We start from the raw sequence: 19,339 nt of genomic DNA on the forward strand, positions 1-19,339 counted from the left end.
AAGACACGAGTGCAAAGAGCATGTGCGGACCACAGGCTTATATGTCATCAGCCACACCCCTCTGGGGGATGGACCTCAGAGACCTGAAGGCATAAAAGGATTCCCATCATGCACAGCAGGAATCCAAGATGGACGCCAGCACATGGAGTAACATAACCTCAGGAAAAAGGTAGGACCTTGACACCGCTGTCGTGCCTGGTGACCCAATGCCCGCTGTTGAGCTTGACGACCCGATGCCCGCTGTTTTGCCAGATGCCTCGGTTCCCGCTGTCTTGCCAGATGACTCGGAGCCCGCTGTCTTGCCAGATGACTCGGAGCCTGCTGCTCCGCCTGATGGCCCGGTGCCCGCTGCTCCGCCTGGTGGCCCGGTGCCTGCTGCTCTGCCTGGTGGCCCAGTGCCCAGCCTGATGTGCCTCTGTCCGGTGCCCAGCCTGATGTGCCTCTGTCCAGTGCCCAGCCTGATGTGCCAGTCCTTGATATCCCGCCAATTACCGGATCCGGGCGGTGGAACATTTTGCCCTTTTAGGACGGTTTGGAGCGTCCTGAGGCCGCTCCTTGAGGGGGGGGGGTACTGTCAGGAATAGACTCGCCAATAGTGGTAGGACTCACCTGCCTTGTGGGTTGCAGTACCAGGAGTGGCCAGCGGGTGCTCTCAACAACCAGAGGCTCACTCCGGCAATTAGCCACCACCTGGGGCTGATTGCAGGTGGTGTATTTAAGGGATGGCCAGACCTGCAGTCAGTACCTTGTTGTACTGTTTGCTTGGCCCTGGTTTCCTGATCCTGTTATTTCTGTCCTGACTCTGCTTGAACTCTGCCTGTACTGACCTCGGCTAGTCCTGACCACTCTCCAGCCTGCTCCTGGTACTCCGTTTGCTACCGACCCGGCCTGTCTGACTACTCTTGTATTGTATGTTTGTTATCTGTTGGAGGTTTGGTTCAGTTTGTTTGCACTGTGTTTATGTTTAGTTTTGCACTGCGTTTGTATTGTTAGTCTCAATAAATTATATTATTTACTATATCTGAAGCCTACGTTTCCCTGTGTCAGTCCACACCCTTCTGGTCATACCTGCATCCCTGACACAGTAGTTCTCAATGGCTGCAAGAATGCACAAGTAGTACAGTGTCACCATGGTGACTCTGTACTGCTAGGGTGACAGTATATAAAAAAAAACATAAATAATATAAAAAAAAAATTAAAATTAAATTTTTTAAAAAAAAATTATAATTTTTGGTTATACACTAATTTGGGTTATTTCTTTTTACTAAAAAGATAACTGAATACATTTTGGCCAAGATTTAAGAAGAAATATTTATTTGCAAAATTTTATAAGAAAAACACTTTTTTTCAAAATTTTTGGACTTTTTCATTTATATAGCAAAACAAATAAAAATCCCATTTATCTGTCTCAAAAAATGTAAACAATTCATATGGGTACAGTGTTGCATGACCGCGCAGTTGTCATTCAAAGTGTGATAGCGCTGAAAGCTTAAAATTGGCCTGGACAGGAAGGGGGTGAAAGTGTTCGGACTGGAAGGGGGTGAAAGTGTTCGGACTGGAAGGGGGTGAAAGTGTCCGGACAGGAAGGGGGTGAAAGTGTCCGGACAGGAAGGGGGTGAAAGTGTCCGGACTGGAAGGGGGGGAAAGTGTCCGGACTGGAAGGGGGTGAAAGTGTCCGGACTGGAAGGGGGGGAAAGTGTCCGGACTGGAAGGGGGTGAAAGTGTCCGGACTGGAAGGGGGTGAAAGTGTCCGGACTGGAAGGGGGTGAAAGTGTCCGGACTGAAAGGGGGGGAAAGTGTCCGGACTGGAAGGGGGGGAAAGTGTCCGGACTGGAAGGGGGGTGAAAGTGTCCGGACTGGAAGGGGGGTGAAAGTGTCCGGACTGGAAGGGGGGTGAAAGTGTCCGGACTGGAAGGGGGGTGAAAGTGTCCGGACTGGAAGGGGGTGAAAGTGTCCGGACTGGAAGGGGGGTGAAAGTGTCCGGACTGGAAGGGGGGTGAAAGTGTCCGGACTGGAAGGGGGGTGAAAGTGTCCGGACTGGAAGGGGGGTGAAAGTGTCCGGACTGGAAGGGGGGTGAAAGTGTCCGGACTGGAAGGGGGGTGAAAGTGTCCGGACTGGAAGGGGGGGAAAGTGTCCGGACTGGAAGGGGGTGAAAGTGTCCGGACTGGAAGGGGGGGAAAGTGTCCGGACTGGAAGGGGGGGAAAGTGTCCGGACTGGAAGGGGGTGAAAGTGTCCGGACTGGAAGGGGGTGAAAGTGTCCGGACTGGAAGGGGGTGAAAGTGTCCGGACTGGAAGGGGGTGAAAGTGTCCGGACTGGAAGGGGGGGAAAGTGTCCGGACTGGAAGGGGGGTGAAAGTGTCCGGACTGGAAGGGGGGTGAAAGTGTCCGGACTGGAAGGGGGGTGAAAGTGTCCGGACTGGAAGGGGGGTGAAAGTGTCCGGACTGGAAGGGGGTGAAAGTGTCCGGACTGGAAGGGGGGTGAAAGTGTCCGGACTGGAAGGGGGGTGAAAGTGTCCGGACTGGAAGGGGGGTGAAAGTGTCCGGACTGGAAGGGGGGTGAAAGTGTCCGGACTGGAAGGGGGGTGAAAGTGTCCGGACTGGAAGGGGGTGAAAGTGTCCGGACTGGAAGGGGGGTGAAAGTGTCCGGACTGGAAGGGGGGTGAAAGTGTCCGGACTGGAAGGGGGGTGAAAGTGTCCGGACTGGAAGGGGGGTGAAAGTGTCCGGACTGGAAGGGGGGGGAAGTGTCCGGACCTGAAGTGTTTAAGGCAATAAATAATTTTGAATATACTACCAGGGGTGGACTGACAACTCATGGGGCCCCCAGGCAATAGGGGATCATGGGGCCCCTGTGTCCTTGCCCAAACTCAAAAAAGCCTATGAAAAAGGTACCAGGGGCATCTCATGGGGCCCCCTACTGACCCCGGGCCCTCGGCAGTGCCCGAGTTTCCAAATGGTCAGTCCGCCCCTGATCGGAACATCCTCAACTACAGAGGAAAAGGAGAGAAAGGAATCATTGAGATACCAGGAGGAGCTCGGGGAACCTGAGAGGGAACTGAACATTGGATGTGATAAAATATTGACAAAAACATGAAAGGTGTGCTCACTTCTGGGAGATACCGGAGATGGATAGATAGATGATAGATAGATAGTATATGTGAATATTCATGATGTGATGATACAGAGGTGAGTCATGGTGACAGCCACAGTGTGTACACAGGAGTTCAGTCTGATGGGTGTAGACGGGGAGCAGACTTTAGGATTTGTAGGAGGGGACAGTCACATTCACCTGCTGTACGGAGAGAGAGCGAAGAGCTGAGATGTCGGACTCAGTGCTCTACCAGGGACTGACCCTGCTGGGCTTCCTGGCTCTGGGACACCTGCTTCTCAAACACACCTTCAAGCTGCTGAAGGGGTTCCGAGTCCATGTCCTGTCCCGATGGTGGAGGAAGGACCTCAGGAAGTATGGAGGGTGGGCAGGTAGGTGTCCCTCTGTAGCTGTTTATGTGCACACACTGCGCAATTCTACATTGTGATCTCTATACATATACAGTGCTACATTGTGATCTCTATACAGTGCTACATTGTGATCTCTATACAGTGCAACATTGTGATCTCTATACAGTGCTACATTGTGATCTCTATACAGTGCTACATTGTGATCTCTATACGTATACAGTGCTACATTGTGATCTCTATACGTATACAGTGCTACATTGTGATCTCTATACGTATACAGTGCTACATTGTGATCTCTATACGTATACAGTGCTACATTGTGATCTCTATACGTATACAGTGCTACATTGTGATCTCTATATGTATACAGTGCTACATTGTGATCTCTATACCTATACAGTGCTACATTGTGATCTCTATACCTATACAGTGCAACATTGTGATCTCTATACAGTGCAACATTGTGATCTCTATACGTATACAGTGTTACATTGTGATATCTATACATAGACAGTGCAACATTGTGATCTCTATACAGTGCAACATTGTGATCTCTATACATATACAGTGTTACATTGTGATCTCTATACGTATACAGTGCAACATTGTGATCTCTATACATATACAGTGTTACATTGTGATCTCTATACGTATACAGTGCTACATTGTGATATCTATACATAGACAGTGCAACATTGTGATCTCTATACAGTACAACATTGTGATCTCTATACATATACAGTGTTACATTGTGATCTCTATACGTATACAGTGCTACATTGTGATCTCTATACGTATACAGTGCAACATTGTGATCTCTATACGTATACAGTGCTACATTGTGATCTCTATACGTATACAGTGCTACATTGTGATCTCTATACGTATACAGTGTTACATTGTGATCTCTATACGTATACAGTGCTACATTGTGATCTCTATACAGTGCTACATTGTGATCTCTATACAGTGCTACATTGTGATCTCTATACAGTGCTACATTGCGATCTCTATACATATAAAGTGCTACATTGTGATTTCTTTGCAGACACTGCTACATTGTGTTGTTTATGCATACACAAAACCAAGATCTCCATGCTCAGACATTGCTGCATTGTGATCTCTATGGATACATAATGCTACATTGTGAGCTCTATGAATATACAAAGTTACGTTGTGGTCTCTTTCACATACCATGCTACATTGTGGTCTCTATGCACATACCATGCTACATTGTGGTCTCTATGCACATACCATGCTACATTGTGGTCTCTATGCACATACCATGCTACATTGTGGTCTCTATGCACATACCATGCTACATTGTGGTCTCTATGAATACCCTGTACAGACACTGCAGATATCACTATGGCCCCCTATACAAGAATAGCTGACCCCCCCCCCCCATATATTTTTGGACTGATGGTAAAACTCCGGCTGGTTGCTCAGTAATGTCCCTAAGAATGATCCTTTGTTTTCCGGAGTGACCTGCACAGCGCAGCGCTCTGATGACACGTTGTGATTAAAGACGATAAAGTTGAATCAATGCCAAATATTTCTCTGGCTCATTCCTCCCAAACGCCGGATCCTTCCCTGTGATCGGCACCCCCCAACTCCAGACTCGCAGCCTGCTGATACAGTCATAGGTCCTGGGAGACGTCCACAGCACATGGAAATCTCTGCTCACTGGTCTGGTCCTCGGCAATGCTGCTGGGACATAGCGGAGTCAGGGACTGTCCCTGGAGTTTAATGGGGAATGTTCTCGGCTCAGCCGTACGGCAGAAGCTCCGGGATTGTACCAGGTCACGGCTCACAAAAAGAGAATGAATTCTGCTAATCTGAGCACTGAGCCCTGTCCAAACACCAGTGGGGGAAAAAGAGCCACGGCACTCCATGCAGCTACTATGGGGCCTGGGGGAGGAAGGGGGCCCCCACTGGGAAGGCTGTTAATCCATGAAGTTTCCAGTATTGAAGGGCTGAAGTCAGACCTGGAGCTAGTCACAGATTCCCCTCTACAGTAACAACAATCGCTGTCAATGTACGCAGCGCTTTACATATATATTGTACATTCACATCAGTCCCTAACCCTCAAGGGGTGTACAATCTAAAGTCCCTAACCCTCAAGGGGCGTACAATCTAAGGTCCCTAACCCTCGAGGGGTATACAATCTAAGGTCCCTAACCCTCGAGGGGCGTACAATCTAAGGTCCCTAACCCTCAAGGGGCGTACAATCTAAGGTCCCTAACCCACAAGGGGTGTACAATCTAAGGTCCCTAACCCTCGAGGGGTATACAATCTAAGGTCCCTAACCCTCGAGGGGCGTACAATCTAAGGTCCCTAACCCACAAGGGGTGTACAATCTAAGGTCCCTAACTCTCGAGGGGCGTACAATCTAAGTTCCCTAACCCACAAGGGGCGTACAATCTAAGGTCCCTAACCCTCAAGGGGTGTACAATCTAAGGTCCCTAACCCTCGAGGGGTGTACAATCTAAGGTCCCTAACCCTCGAGGGGCGTACAATCTAAGGTCCCTAACCCTCAAGGGGCGTACAATCTAAGGTCCCTAACTCTCAAGGGGCGTACAATCTAAGGTCCCTAACTCTCAAGGGGCGTACAATCTAAGGTCCCTAACCCTCAAGGGGCGTACAATCTAAGGTCCCTAACCCTCAAGGGGCGTACAATCTAAGGTCCCTAACCCACAAGGGGCGTACAATCTAAGGTCCCTAACCCACAAGGGGCGTACAATCTAAGGTCCCTAACCCTCAAGGGGCGTACAATCTAAGGTCCCTAACCCACAAGGGGTGTACAATCTAAGGTCCCTAACCCTCAAGGGGCGTACAATCTAAGGTCCCTAACCCTCAAGGGGCGTACAATCTAAGGTCCCTAACCCTCAAGGGGCGTACAATCTAAGGTCCCTAACCCTCAAGGGGTGTACAATCTGAAGTCCCTAACTCAAAGTCATACATATACATACTAGGGACAATTTAGACAGGAGCCAATTCACCTACCAGCATGTCTTTGGAGTGTGGGAGGAAACCGGAGTACCCAGAGGAAACCCACACAGGCACAGGGAAAACATGCAAATTCCAGGCAGGTGGTTCCGTGGTTGGGATTCAAACCAACGACCCGAGTAGTGCCCGGCGGAAGTGCTAACCATTTAGCCACTGTGCTGCTCTTTAGATTTATTGCCCTCTGAACTTCACCCACAGATTGAACCCCATATGCTGGATGTAGTTATACAGTCAGGTCCATAAATATTGGGACATCGACACAATTCTAACATTTTTGGCTCTATACACCACCACAATGGATTTGAAATGAAACGAACAAGATGAGCTTTAACTGCAGACTGTCAGCTTTAATTTGAGGGTATTTACATCCAAATCAGGTGAACGGTGTAGGAATTACAACAGTTTGCATATGTGCCTCCCACTTGTTAAGGAACCAAAAGTAATGGGACAGAACAATAATCATAAATCAAACTTTCACTTTTTAATACTTGGTTGAAAATCCTTTGCAGTCAATTGCAGCCTGAAGTCTGGAACGCATAGACATCACCAGACGCTGGGTTTCATCCCTGGTGATGCTCTGCCAGGCCTCTACTGCAACTGTCTTCAGTTCCTGCTTGTTCTTGGGGCATTTTCCCTTCAGTTTTCTCTTCAGCAAGTGAAATGCATGCTCAATCGGATTCAGGTCAGGTGATTGACTTGGCCATTGCATAACATTCCACTTCTTTCCCTTAAAAAACTCTTTGGTTGCTTTTGCAGTCTGCTTTGGGTCATTGTCCATCTGCACTGTGAAGCGTCCAATGAGTTGTGAAGCATTTGGCTGAATATGAGCAGATAATATTCCCGAAACACTTCACAATTCATCCGGCTGCTTCTGTCAGCAGTCACATCATCAATAAATACAAGAGAACCAGTTCCATTGGCAGCCATACATGCCCACGCCATGACACTACCACCACCATGCTTCACTGATGAGGTGGTATGCTTAGGATCATGAGCAGTTCCTTTCCTTCTCCATACTCTTCTCTTCCCATCACTCTGGTACAAGTTGATCTCGGTCTCATCTGTCCATAGGATGTTGTTCCAGAACTGTGAAGGCTTTTTTAGATGTCGTTTGGCAAACTCTAATCTGGCCTTCCTGTTTTTGAGGCTCACCAATGGTTTACATCTTGTGGTGAACCCTCTGTATTCACTCTGGTGAAGTCTTCTCTTGATTGGTGACTTTGACACACATACACCTACCTCCTGGAGAGTGTTCTTGATCTGGCCAACTGTTGTGAAGGGGGTTTTCTTCACCAGGGAAAGAATTCTTCGGTCTTCCACCACAGTTGTTTTCCGTGGTCTTCCGGGTCTTTTGGTGTTGCTGAGCTCACCGTTGCGTTCCTTCTTTTTAAGAATGTTCCAAACAGTTGTTTTGGCCACGCCTAATGTTTTTGCTATCTCTCTGATGGATTTATTTTGTTTTTTCAGCCTAATGATGGCTTGCTTCACTGATAGTGACAGCTCTTTGGATCTCATCTTGAGAGTTGACAGCAACAGATTCCAAATGCAAATAGCACACTTGAAATGAACTCTGGACCTTTTATCTGCTCATTGTAATTGGGATAATGAGGGAATAACACACACCTGGCCATGGAACGGCTGAGAAGCCAATTGTCCCATTACTTTTGGTCCCTTAATAAGTGGGAGGCACATATGCAAACTGTTGTAATTCCTACACCGTTCACCTGATTTGAATGTAAATACCCTCAAATTAAAGCTGACAATCTGCAGTTATAGCACATCTTGTTTGTTTCATTTCAAATCCATTGTGGTGGTGTATAGAGCCAAAAATGTTAGAATTGTGTCAATGCCCAATATTTATGGACCTGACTGTAAATCCCAGAGTTTCTCCTTAGCTAAAACCTTCCCATATGGAAGAAAAATATATTTGAAATGCTACAATTTTGGCCAAATTCAATATATTTCAAAATATGTTTCATTAAATATATATATATTGCATGTTGAAATGCGTTTTCATCTATGAAAAATATTTTTAAAAATACATTTCAAATATACTGTATGTCTTTAAAAGTACATTTAATCTACATTTTTGGAATGCATTTACAAATATATGTAAACATATATGTTAAAATGACTTTTATTTATGTTATATATTTTTTAAATATAGTCTGATTTTTTTTAACATATAAAAAAGTAATTTTGACATATATTCGAACATGCATTCCAAAAGTGTAGATTTGTATTTTTGAAGATGTACAGTATATTTGAAATGTATTTTCAACATTTTATATATATATATATATATATATATATATATATATATACAGTGTTTTGTATATATATTTATTGAAATATATTGAATATAGCCACAATTGTAGTATTTCAAATACTGTATATGGCAATATATTTGGGAAGAATATTTTTAAAATATATTTCAAATATACTTTTCTTCCATATGGGTTATAAGACAGCTGAGATTTGTAGTTACATAGTTAGTCTGGCTGAAAAAAGACAAAAGTCCATCCAGCTCAAGCATTAAAAAAAAGAAAAAGGTTATAATCCTACACCCACAGTTGATCCAGAGGAAGGCATAAAAACCCAGCAAAGCATGATCCAATTTGCTCCTGCAGGGGAAAGAAATTCCTTCCTGATCCCCCGAGAGGCAATCGGATATTCCCTGGATCAACTTTACCTATAAATGTTATATCCAGTTATATTCTGTGTATCTTCAAAAAAAAAAAAAGAAGCTAGACTTTAACTGCCTCCCGCTCGCCATATAATGACGGGCGCAAGGCGGTTCTCTCGTTCTGGAAGGACGTCATATGACGTCCTCCCGCAGTGCAGCAATCAGTGGTGTGCTGTGTTCCTCAGACACAGGGGATCACAGATCAACGGAAAGAGCCGAAGACGTTGGCTCGGTCATGTGATCCGCTGTGTCCAATCACAGTGCCATATATGAGTGCTGCCTTTCAGTGCCCATCAGTGATGCCTGTCAGTGCCCATCAGTGCCACCTACCAGTGCCTCCTCATCAGTGCCCATCAGCGCCACCTACCAGTGCCTCCTCATCAGTGCAGCCTATCAGTGCCCATCACTGCAGCCTCATTAGCGCACATCAGCGAAGGAGAAAAATCACTTATTTACAAAATTTTATAACAAAAACTAAGAAAAAACTTTTTTTTTCAAAATTTTCAGTTGCTTTTGGGTTGTTTAGCAAAAAAATAAAAACCCCAGAGGTGATTAAATACCACCAAAAGAAAGCTCTGTCTCAAAAAAATGATAAAAATGTCATATGGGTACAGTGTTGCATGACCGTGCAATTGTCATTCAAAGTGTGACAGTGCTGAAAGCTGAAAATTGGTCTGGACAGGAAGGGGGTGAAAGTGCCCTGTAGGTGAGGGGTTAAAGACACTGCTTAGTGGACTCAGGAAGGTGGCTGGGCACTGCCACGGAGGACATGTACCAAAGCAAAAAACAATTGTAAAAGAATACTGTTCAGCGGGGAGAAGATCTTTTAAGGAGGTTTTGAAGAAGTTGCACAATTTCTTTAACTTCTTCACGCCGGCCGAACGCAAATGTGCGGCCTCCTGGCTTCTGGACCTAGACGCAGAGCGGCCGCACATTTGCGTTCTATTAAAAAAGGACATATGTGTCGAGAGCGCACGCCCTGCCCGCTCCCAGCACACATGTCTGGTACTCACGGAAAGGTCCCGATCTCCTCTTTCGATCGGGACCTTTTCTGATCATGTGACCGCCATGACGGTGCGTCACGGCGGTCACATGACCCTAAACCCCGCCTCCCGACTTCTGAAACTATTAAAGGGCCGGGAGGTGCCGGTGTGAAGGGGTTAAATAGCACACCTGGAAGCGATACAAAGCAGCATGTCTCCCTGGTAAAACACACACAGCGCACAGTTAACCTATTGATTGCCCCAGATGTTAACTCCTTCCTGCCCAGTGCCATTAGTACAGTGTCAGTGCTTTTTGTTAGCACTGATTACTGTATTGGTGTCACTGGGGATGTCAGTGGCAGTTAGGTCCCACCCAGTGTCAGAATGCCCGCCGCAGTCCCGCTATAAGTTCGCCACCATTACTAGTATTAAAATAAACAATTCCCGTATATATACCGCCATTTGTAGACGCTGTAACTTTCACGTAAACCAATTAATATACACGTATTGGGATTTTTTTTGGAGCTAAGACACGGAGCAGAATATATTTTGGCCTAAATTTGTGAAGAAATTTTATTTTTAAATGTTTTTTTTCTGGACATGTTTTATAGCAAAAAGTCAAAAATAATGTTTTGGTTTTTTTTTACAAAATAGTCGGTCTTTTTTTGTTTATAGCGCAAACAAATAAAAGCCGCAGAGGTGATCAAATACTCTAAAGCTCTATTTGTGGGGAAAAAAGGACATAAACTTAATTTGGTGGCAACGTTGCATGACTGTGCAATTGTCAATTAAAACAACGCAGCTCTGTATCGCAAAAAATGGACTGGTCAGGAAGGGGGGGAATCCTCTGAAGGGCAAGGGGTTAAAATTGCATATGAAGTAGCACACCTGTACAATGTATTACAGCAAAAGTGATAATAATAAAAATAATAAAAAAAATATTGCCACTAAATGACAGTTCCTTCCCCACCAACTTCTGTTTGTCAACAAAGTGATGACAATATTTGGTCGATGGCAACCCCGGCATCCCCGACCAGTTATGACATTCAGCTGTCGGCTGGGGAGCTGTCATTTGTGGAAAGGAAACCACTGGGTCATTGCAGTGCTGGCCATTGGGGCATCACTCATTGTGATTGACATGGGGCTTGGTGACTGGACAATGTGACAATTTGACATTTGATGTAAATCAGGGGACAAGGTTTATGTTCATTGCTCTTTGTGAATGAGTAACAAGGGGTACTGTGCAAGACGTAAGGGAGAGGGCCAGATATCTGGGGGCGCCCTTACCTTAAACCTCTAGATTCTGATATGACCCCCACACCCAGCAGGCCAGGAATGAGGTGATGAGGCCCTTGTGCTCATCAACATGAGGACAAGGTGCCTTGCAAGGATGGAAGGCTGCTGACGACAGAGTACCCCTCCTATTGTTGAGGGCATGTGGCTGGGCATTTTCCCCCTCAAAATCCACACTGGATCATTATCCAGGCATGCTGGAGGGAGAGGCGATTGTGCCTTCTCCCCTGAATCCGACCAAACCCACCAGGAAAAAGAAAGGGTCAAGAGAGGGAAATAATGGACCATGCTTCTGGAATGGACTGTTTTGGGTACTTTCCTGATAGAATAGTAAGGGGAGACCTGTCCTGAAGAAGGGCGGACACTTGTCAACAGTGGTCTTCAATATGGGGACAAGGTGCCTTGCCAGGATGGGAGGCCCCAGCAGAGTACGCCTCCCATTGTTGAGGTCATGTGGCTGGGTATGGCTCAGCAGGGGGTTTCTTTTTGGGGGGGAGTTGGATAGCAAGAGTTTTTTTGTGTTACTTTTTTTTGTGTGAGGTCCCTTTCAAAATCCACACTGGACCATTATCCAGGCATGCAGGAGGAGGAGGTTATTGTGCCTTCCCTCCTGAATCCCACCAAACCCACCAACAAAAAGGAAGGGGCAAGAGAGGGAAATAATGGACCATGCTTCTGGAATGGACTTTTCTAGGTACTTTCCTGATAGAAGAAGGGAGGGCACTTGTCAACAATGGTCTTCAACATAGGGACATGGTGCCTTGCCAGGATGGGGGGCCCCAGCAGGCAAGCCTCCTATTGTTGAGGGCATGTGGCTGGGCATGGCTCAGTAGGGGGCAAGATCCCCCTCAAAATCCACACTGGACCATTATCCAGGCATGCAGGAGGGGAAGACAATTATGCCTTCCCTCCTAAATCCTACCAAACCCACCAAGAAAAAGAAAGGGGCAAGAGAGGGAAATAATGGACCATGCTTCTGAATTGGACTGTTCTGGGTACTTTCCTGATAGAGGAAGGGAGGGCATTTGTCAACAGTGGTCTTCAACATAAGGATATGGTGCCTTGCCAGGATGGGGGTCCCCAGCAGGCCATGCCTCCTATTGTTGAGGGCATGTGGCTGGGTATGGCTCATCAAGGTTTTTTTTTTGGGGGGGGGGGGTGAGAGTTGGATAGCAAGCATTTTTTTGTGTTACCCCCTCAAATCCACATTGGGCCATTATGCATGCATGCAGGAGAGATTGTGACCCCTTCTGATACCTACCAAACCTACCAGGAGAAAGAGAGGGGACGAGAGTGAGGAAAATGGATCTCACTCTTCAAGAATGGACTGTTCTGGGTGCTTCCCTGTGATGGGAAACAAAAACTGTGCCCTGTGCGTGCTTAACGACTTGGTGGAGCAATTAGGAAAGTAAGGGAAGACCTGTCCTAAAGAAGGGAGGATACTTGTCAACTTTGGTAGGGAAGGAAGGAACCATCTCCTCTACATAAAGGGTCATCCAGGTCCCTTTTCATTAGAGAGGTAACAGGTTTTCATACATGAGAGGACGTAATGGATCCAGAGTTGTCAAGCCTAGTAGAATTTTGCATGAGTGCAATAGCAATTGTGAATAGTTAATTTTGGACCCCTTTTTTTAGAGAGGTAACAGAATTCTGTACATGAGTAGGTGTAATGGAAACAGGATATTCAAGTATGAAGGAATTTGCATGACTGCAATAGTAATGGATAACAATTAATTTCAGGTCCCTTTTGTATCATGGAGTTGATAACAGCTCATAGGAGTGGGTGGAATCCATCCAGGAAGTCTAGGTCCCTTAGAAAGGTCTCTGAGGTTCATACGTGGGTAGATAAAGGGATGCCAAGTATGGAGGAGGTTTGCATGAGTGCAGTAATAATGGATAATTATTAATTCTGTGTTCCTTATTATTAGAGAGGTAACAGAAATCCATTCATGATTAGGTGTACTGGATCCAGGGTATCCAAGTATGGAGGATATTTTTAAAGGAGGTGATAGAAGTTTATACATGAGTGGGTATTATCAATCCAAAAAGTCCATGTCCCATAGAGAGGCGACAGAAGGCCACACATGGGTCAGTGTAATGGATCCAGAGTTGTCAAGTATGGAGGAATTTTGCATGACTGCAATAGTAATGGATAATAATTAATTTCAGGTCCCTTTTGTATCATGGAGTTGATAACAGCTCATAGGAGTGGGTGGAATCCATCCAGGAAGTCTAGGTCCCTTAGAAAGGTTGCTGAGGTTCATACGTGGGTAGATAAAGGGATGCCAAGTATGGAGGAAGTGTGCACGAGTGCACTAATAATGGATAATTATTAATTCTGTGTCCCTTATTATTAGAGAGGTTCATGATTAGGTGTGATGGATCCAGGGTATCCAAGTATGGAGGATATTTTTAAAGGAGGTTATAGAAGTTTATACATGAGTGGGTGAAATCAATCTAAAAAGTCCAGGTCCCATAGAGAGGCGACAGAAGGCCACACATGGGTCAGTGTAATGGATCCAGCGTTGTCAAGTATGGAGGAATTTTGCATGACTGCAATAGTAATGGATAATAATTAATTTCAGGTCCCTTTTGTATCAGGGAGTTGATAACAGCCCATAGGAGTGGGTGTAATCCATCCAGGAAGTCTAGGTCCCTTAGAAAGGTTGCCGAGGTTCATACGTGGGTAGATAAAGGGATGCCAAGTATGGAGGAAGTGTGCACGAGTGCAGTAATAATGGATAATAATTAATTCTGTGTTCCTTATTATTAGAGAGGTTCATGATTAGGTGTGATGGATCCAGGGTATCCAAGTATGATGGATATTTTTAAAGGAGGTGATAGAAGTTTATACATGAGTGGGTATTATCAATCCAAAAAGTCCATGTCCCATAGCGAGGTGACAGAAGGCCACACATGGGTCAGTGTAATGGATCCAGAGTTGTCAAGTATGGAGGAATTTTGCATGATGGAAGTAATATTGAATAGCTAATTATGGGACTCTTTATTAGAGAGGCAGCAAAAATCCATGAGTTGGTGTAATGGATCCAGGGTATCCAAGTATGTAGGCAGGGCTGGTGCAAGGATTTTTGTCCACACAGGCGATGGTGCATTTTGCGTCCCCCCTCCCCAGCTCCCACCACTCTTCTCCCCTGCATAATGCAACCCCTACCAGTCGCTCCGCCACTAATATTACAGTATTCCACAAGTAGCACAGAACATCTCCATACCCACCATCACACTTCTGTATCCCCCTGCACATCTATGCACCTCCAGAGCACCCTATACACCCCGGCACACCTCTGAACCCCCCCAGCACATCTTTGAAACCCTAGCCCATCTCTGTAGCCCCTCAGCACATCTTTGTAGGCCCCAGAACACCTCAGTGCCCCCAGCACATCTCTGCACCCCTCCCCCCAAAATGCCTCCGAACCCCTTAGCATGCTCCTGTGCCCCCAGCACATCTCCAGCCCTCCAGAAAATCCCCATACCCACCACATCTCTGCACCCCCTTGCACACCTTCACAGCCCCTGCACACTTCCATACCCCCCAAACACCACTGCACTCCTCAGAATCCTCTGTATCACCAAGTATGCCTCTGTACCCCCAGCACACCTTTGCACCCTCCCACATATCTTTGCACCTCCAGCATGCCTTCAAACTCCCCAGCATGACATTGTAACCCCCAGCAGGCCTCTGTACCCCCCTCCCAGCATGCTTCTGCACCCTCAAAACTCTTATGTTTCCCTTTGTACACGTCTTCACCCCCCATACAACTCTGTACCCCCCAGAATGCCTTTGTACCCCAAAAACTCTTCTGCACCCCCTTGTATACCTCTTTACCCCCACACAACTCTGTACCCCCCCAGCTTGCCTCAGCACCCCCAGCACTCTTCCTTACCCCCTTGTACACTTCTGCACCCCCTAGCATACCTCTGTACCCCAAGGATTCTTCTGTACCTCCTTGTACACCTCTGAACTCCCAAGCATACCTCTGCACCCCCAGCACTCTTCCATACCCCCTTGTACACCTCTGCACCCCTCAGCATGCCTCTGCACCCCAAGGACTCTTCTGTACCTCCTTGTACACCTCTGAACTCCCAAGCATACCTCTGCACCCCTAGCACTCTTCCATAACCCCTTGTACACCTCTGCACCCCCCAACATGCCTCTGCACCCCAAGGACACTTCTGTAGGTCCTTGTACACCTCTGCACCCCCAGCACTCTTCTGTACCCCCTTGTACATTTCTGCACCCCCAGCATGCTTCTGTACCCCCCAGAATGCTCTGTATCCTTCAGTACACCTCCTTAACCTTAGCATCCCTCTGTACCCCGCAGAATCCTCTGTATCCTTCAGTACACCTCCTTACCTTTAGCACCCCTCTGCACCCCCCAGCACATGTACCCCCCTGCACATCTTTGAATCTCCCCCCTCCTCTGCATCTCCCAGCATCCTCTATATGCCCCAACACACCTCCGTACACCCCAAACAAGCCTCTGCACCCCCCAGCACATCTATGTATTCCAATATACATCTCTGCAACCCTTAAACCCCTAACACCCCTCTGTACCCATGTGCATATCTCCGCACACACCCCGTCAGTGCAACTCTGTACCCTCCCCCCCCACACACACAGGCGTGCACACAAAACTCTGCATTTTCAGTATCCTCTGTACTCCTCACACCCCCAGCACATTTCTGCAGCCTATTCCGAGAGGATCTGCAGTCACCCCATGGCCACTCACCTCTGCTCCACCAGTGACCGGCAGTTCTGTGGTGCCCACGGCATCTCCCTTTACACCTCCGACCAGCTATTCACACTATACTGTGGAGGGGCATCTGACCCGGGCAGGCACTGGCAAGTACCCAAGCCAAGCAATACACTTCTGTACTAAAGCCAGTCTTTGCCCGGGGCAGACACCCCTGCCCCTGGTCAGAGTTGTAAAGGGTGATGCCACGGGCACCACAGAGCTGCACCTCACTCCACTGTGTAGAAGGCTGGAAACCTTATAAATCCCATATCAGTCTTTGCAGATGACACCAAGCTGTGCCGGGGAATAACATCCTTACAGGATGTCTCCAACTTACAAGCCGACCTCAATGCTCTGTGTAATTGGGGGACTATGTGGCAAATGAGGTTTAATGTGGATAAATGTAAGGTTCTGCACTGGGGGGCTAAGAATATGCATACATCATACATACTAGGGGGGTACAACTGGGGGGGTCAATGGTGGAGAAGGATCTGGGGGCTCTGGTAGATTACAAGCTTAATAATGGCAGCAATGCCAAGCTGCGGGTTCTAAAGCGAGCAAAATCCTCTCTTGTATTAAAAGAGGTATAGACTCCAGAGAGAGAGATATCACCCCCCCCCCCGTACTAATAATTAGTAAGACCTCATCTGGAATATGCAGTTCAGTTTTGGGCTCCAATTCACAAAAAGAACATTGGGGAACTGGAGAAAGTACAGAGAAGGGCAACCAAACTGATACGAGGCATGGAGGAGCTCAGCTATGAGGAAAGATTAGAGGAACTGAATTTATTCTCTCTTGAGAAGAGGAGATTAAGGGGGGGTATGATCACCATGTATAATACATAAGGGGGGATATGATCTCCATGTATAATACATAAGGGGGGATATGATCTCCATGTATAATACATAAGGGGGGATATGATCACCATGTATAATACATAAGGGGGGATATGATCTACATGTATAATACATAAGGGGATATGATCTCCATGTATAATACATAAGGGGGGATATGATCCCCATGTATAATACATAAGGGGGGATATGATCTCCATGTATAATACATAAGGGGGGATATGATCTCCATGTATAATACATAAGGGGGGATATGATCTCCATGTATGATACATAAGGGGGGATATGATCTCCATGTATAATACATAAGGGGGGATATGATCTCCATGTATAATACATAAGGGGGATATGATCTCCATGTATAATACATAAGGGGGGATATGATCTCCATGTATAATACATAAGGGGGGATATGATCACCATGTATAATACATAAGGGGGGATATGATCTCCATGTATAATACATAAGGGGGGATATGATCTCCATGTATAATACATAAGGGGGGGTATGATCTCCATGTATAATACATAAGGGGGGATATGATCACCATGTATAATACATAAGGGGGGATATGATCTCCATGTATAATACATAAGGGGGATATGATCTCCATGTATAATACATAAGGGGGGATATGATCTCCATGTCTCCATGTATAATACATAAGGGGGGGATATGATCACCATGTATAATACATAAGGGGGGGATATGATCTCCATGTATAATACATAAGGGGGGGATATGATCTCCATGTATAATACATAAGGGGGATATGATCTCCATGTATAATACATAAGGGGGGATATGATCTCCATGTATAATACATAAGGGGGATATGATCACCATGTATAATACATAAGGGGGGATATGATCACCATGTATAATACATAAGGGGGGATATGATCTCCATGTATAATACATAAGGGGGGATATGATCTCCATGTATAATACATAACGGGGGATATGATCTCCATGTATAATACATAACGGGGGATATGATCTCCATGTATAATACATAAGGGGGGATATGATCTCCATGTATAATACATAAGGGGGGATATGATCACCATGTATAATACATAAGGGGGATATGATCTCCATGTATAATACTTAAGGGGGGATATGATCTCCATGTATAATACATAAGGGGATATGATCTCCATGTATAATACATAAGGGGGGGATATGATCTCCATGTATAATACATAAGGGGGGATATGATCTCCATGTATAATACATAAGGGGGGATATGATCTCCATGTATAATACATTAGGGGGGATATGATCTCCATGTATAATACATTAGGGGGGATATGATCTCCATGTATAATACATTAGGGGGGATATGATCTCCATGTATAATACATTAGGGGGGATATGATCTCCATGTATAATACATAAGGGGGGATATGATCTCCATGTATAATACATAAGGGGGGATATGATCTCCATGTATAATACATAAGGGGGATATATGATCTCCATGTATAATACATAAGGGGGATATGATCTCCATGTATAATACATAAGGGGGATATGATCTCCATGTATAATACATAAGGGGGATATGATCACCATGTATAATACATAAGGGGGATATGATCTCCATGTATAATACATTAGGGGGGATATGATCTCCATGTATAATACATAAGGGGGGATATGATCTCCATGTATAATACATAAGGGGGGATATGATCTCCATGTATAATACATAAGGGAGATATGATCTCCATGTATAATACATAAGGGGGGGGATATGATCTCCATGTATAAATACATCAGTGTTTCATATAGTGAACTTGGTGTAGAGTTATTCACCCTGAGGTCATCACAGAGGACAAGGGAGGAGGAAAAGAGATTTAACCTCCAAATACAGAATGGTTTCTTTACAGTAAGAGCTACGAAAATGTGGAATAGACTCCCTCAAGAGTTGGTTCTGGCCAGCTCAATAGATTGCTTTAAAAAAGGTCTGGATTCTTTCCTAGATGCACGGAATATAACTGGATAATAACATTTATAGGTAAAGTTGATCCAGGGAACATCCGATTGCCTCTCGGTGGATCAGGGAAAATTGGATCATGCTTTGCCATGCCTGGCCCCCACATGCTTGTATGCATGGCTGACAACGTCGGGGGAGGCTCCTAATGAGACGACGGATGGTGTTCTGGGGTATTTCCTCCCAGATCTGGACCAGGGCATCACTGAGCTCCTGGACAGTCTGAGGTACAACCTGGCGGTGACGGATGGACCAAAACATGACATCCTAGGAGGTGTTCTATTGGATTTAGGTCATGCGA

General features: G+C 45.8%; 1 protein-coding gene across 1 annotated transcript in view; it reads left to right on the forward strand.

Moving 5' to 3' along the window:
• The first annotated feature begins 3,244 nt into the window (after nucleotides 1–3,244).
• Nucleotides 3,245–19,339, forward strand: part of LOC149452809 (very-long-chain 3-oxoacyl-CoA reductase-like) — a 62,762-nt gene continuing 46,667 nt past the window's right edge. Inside the window, exon 1 of the mRNA XM_089688960.1 lies at nucleotides 3,245–3,480. Within this exon, the coding sequence (XP_089545086.1) occupies nucleotides 3,321–3,480 (160 nt within the window). The 5' untranslated portion in view covers nucleotides 3,245–3,320. The remainder of the gene's footprint in view (nucleotides 3,481–19,339) is intronic.

Source organism: Staurois parvus, unplaced genomic scaffold (assembly GCF_062004578.1).
Source record: "Staurois parvus isolate SC_StPar_1 unplaced genomic scaffold, SC_StPar_1.0 ptg000463l, whole genome shotgun sequence".
Lineage (NCBI taxonomy): Eukaryota > Metazoa > Chordata > Amphibia > Anura > Ranidae > Staurois > Staurois parvus.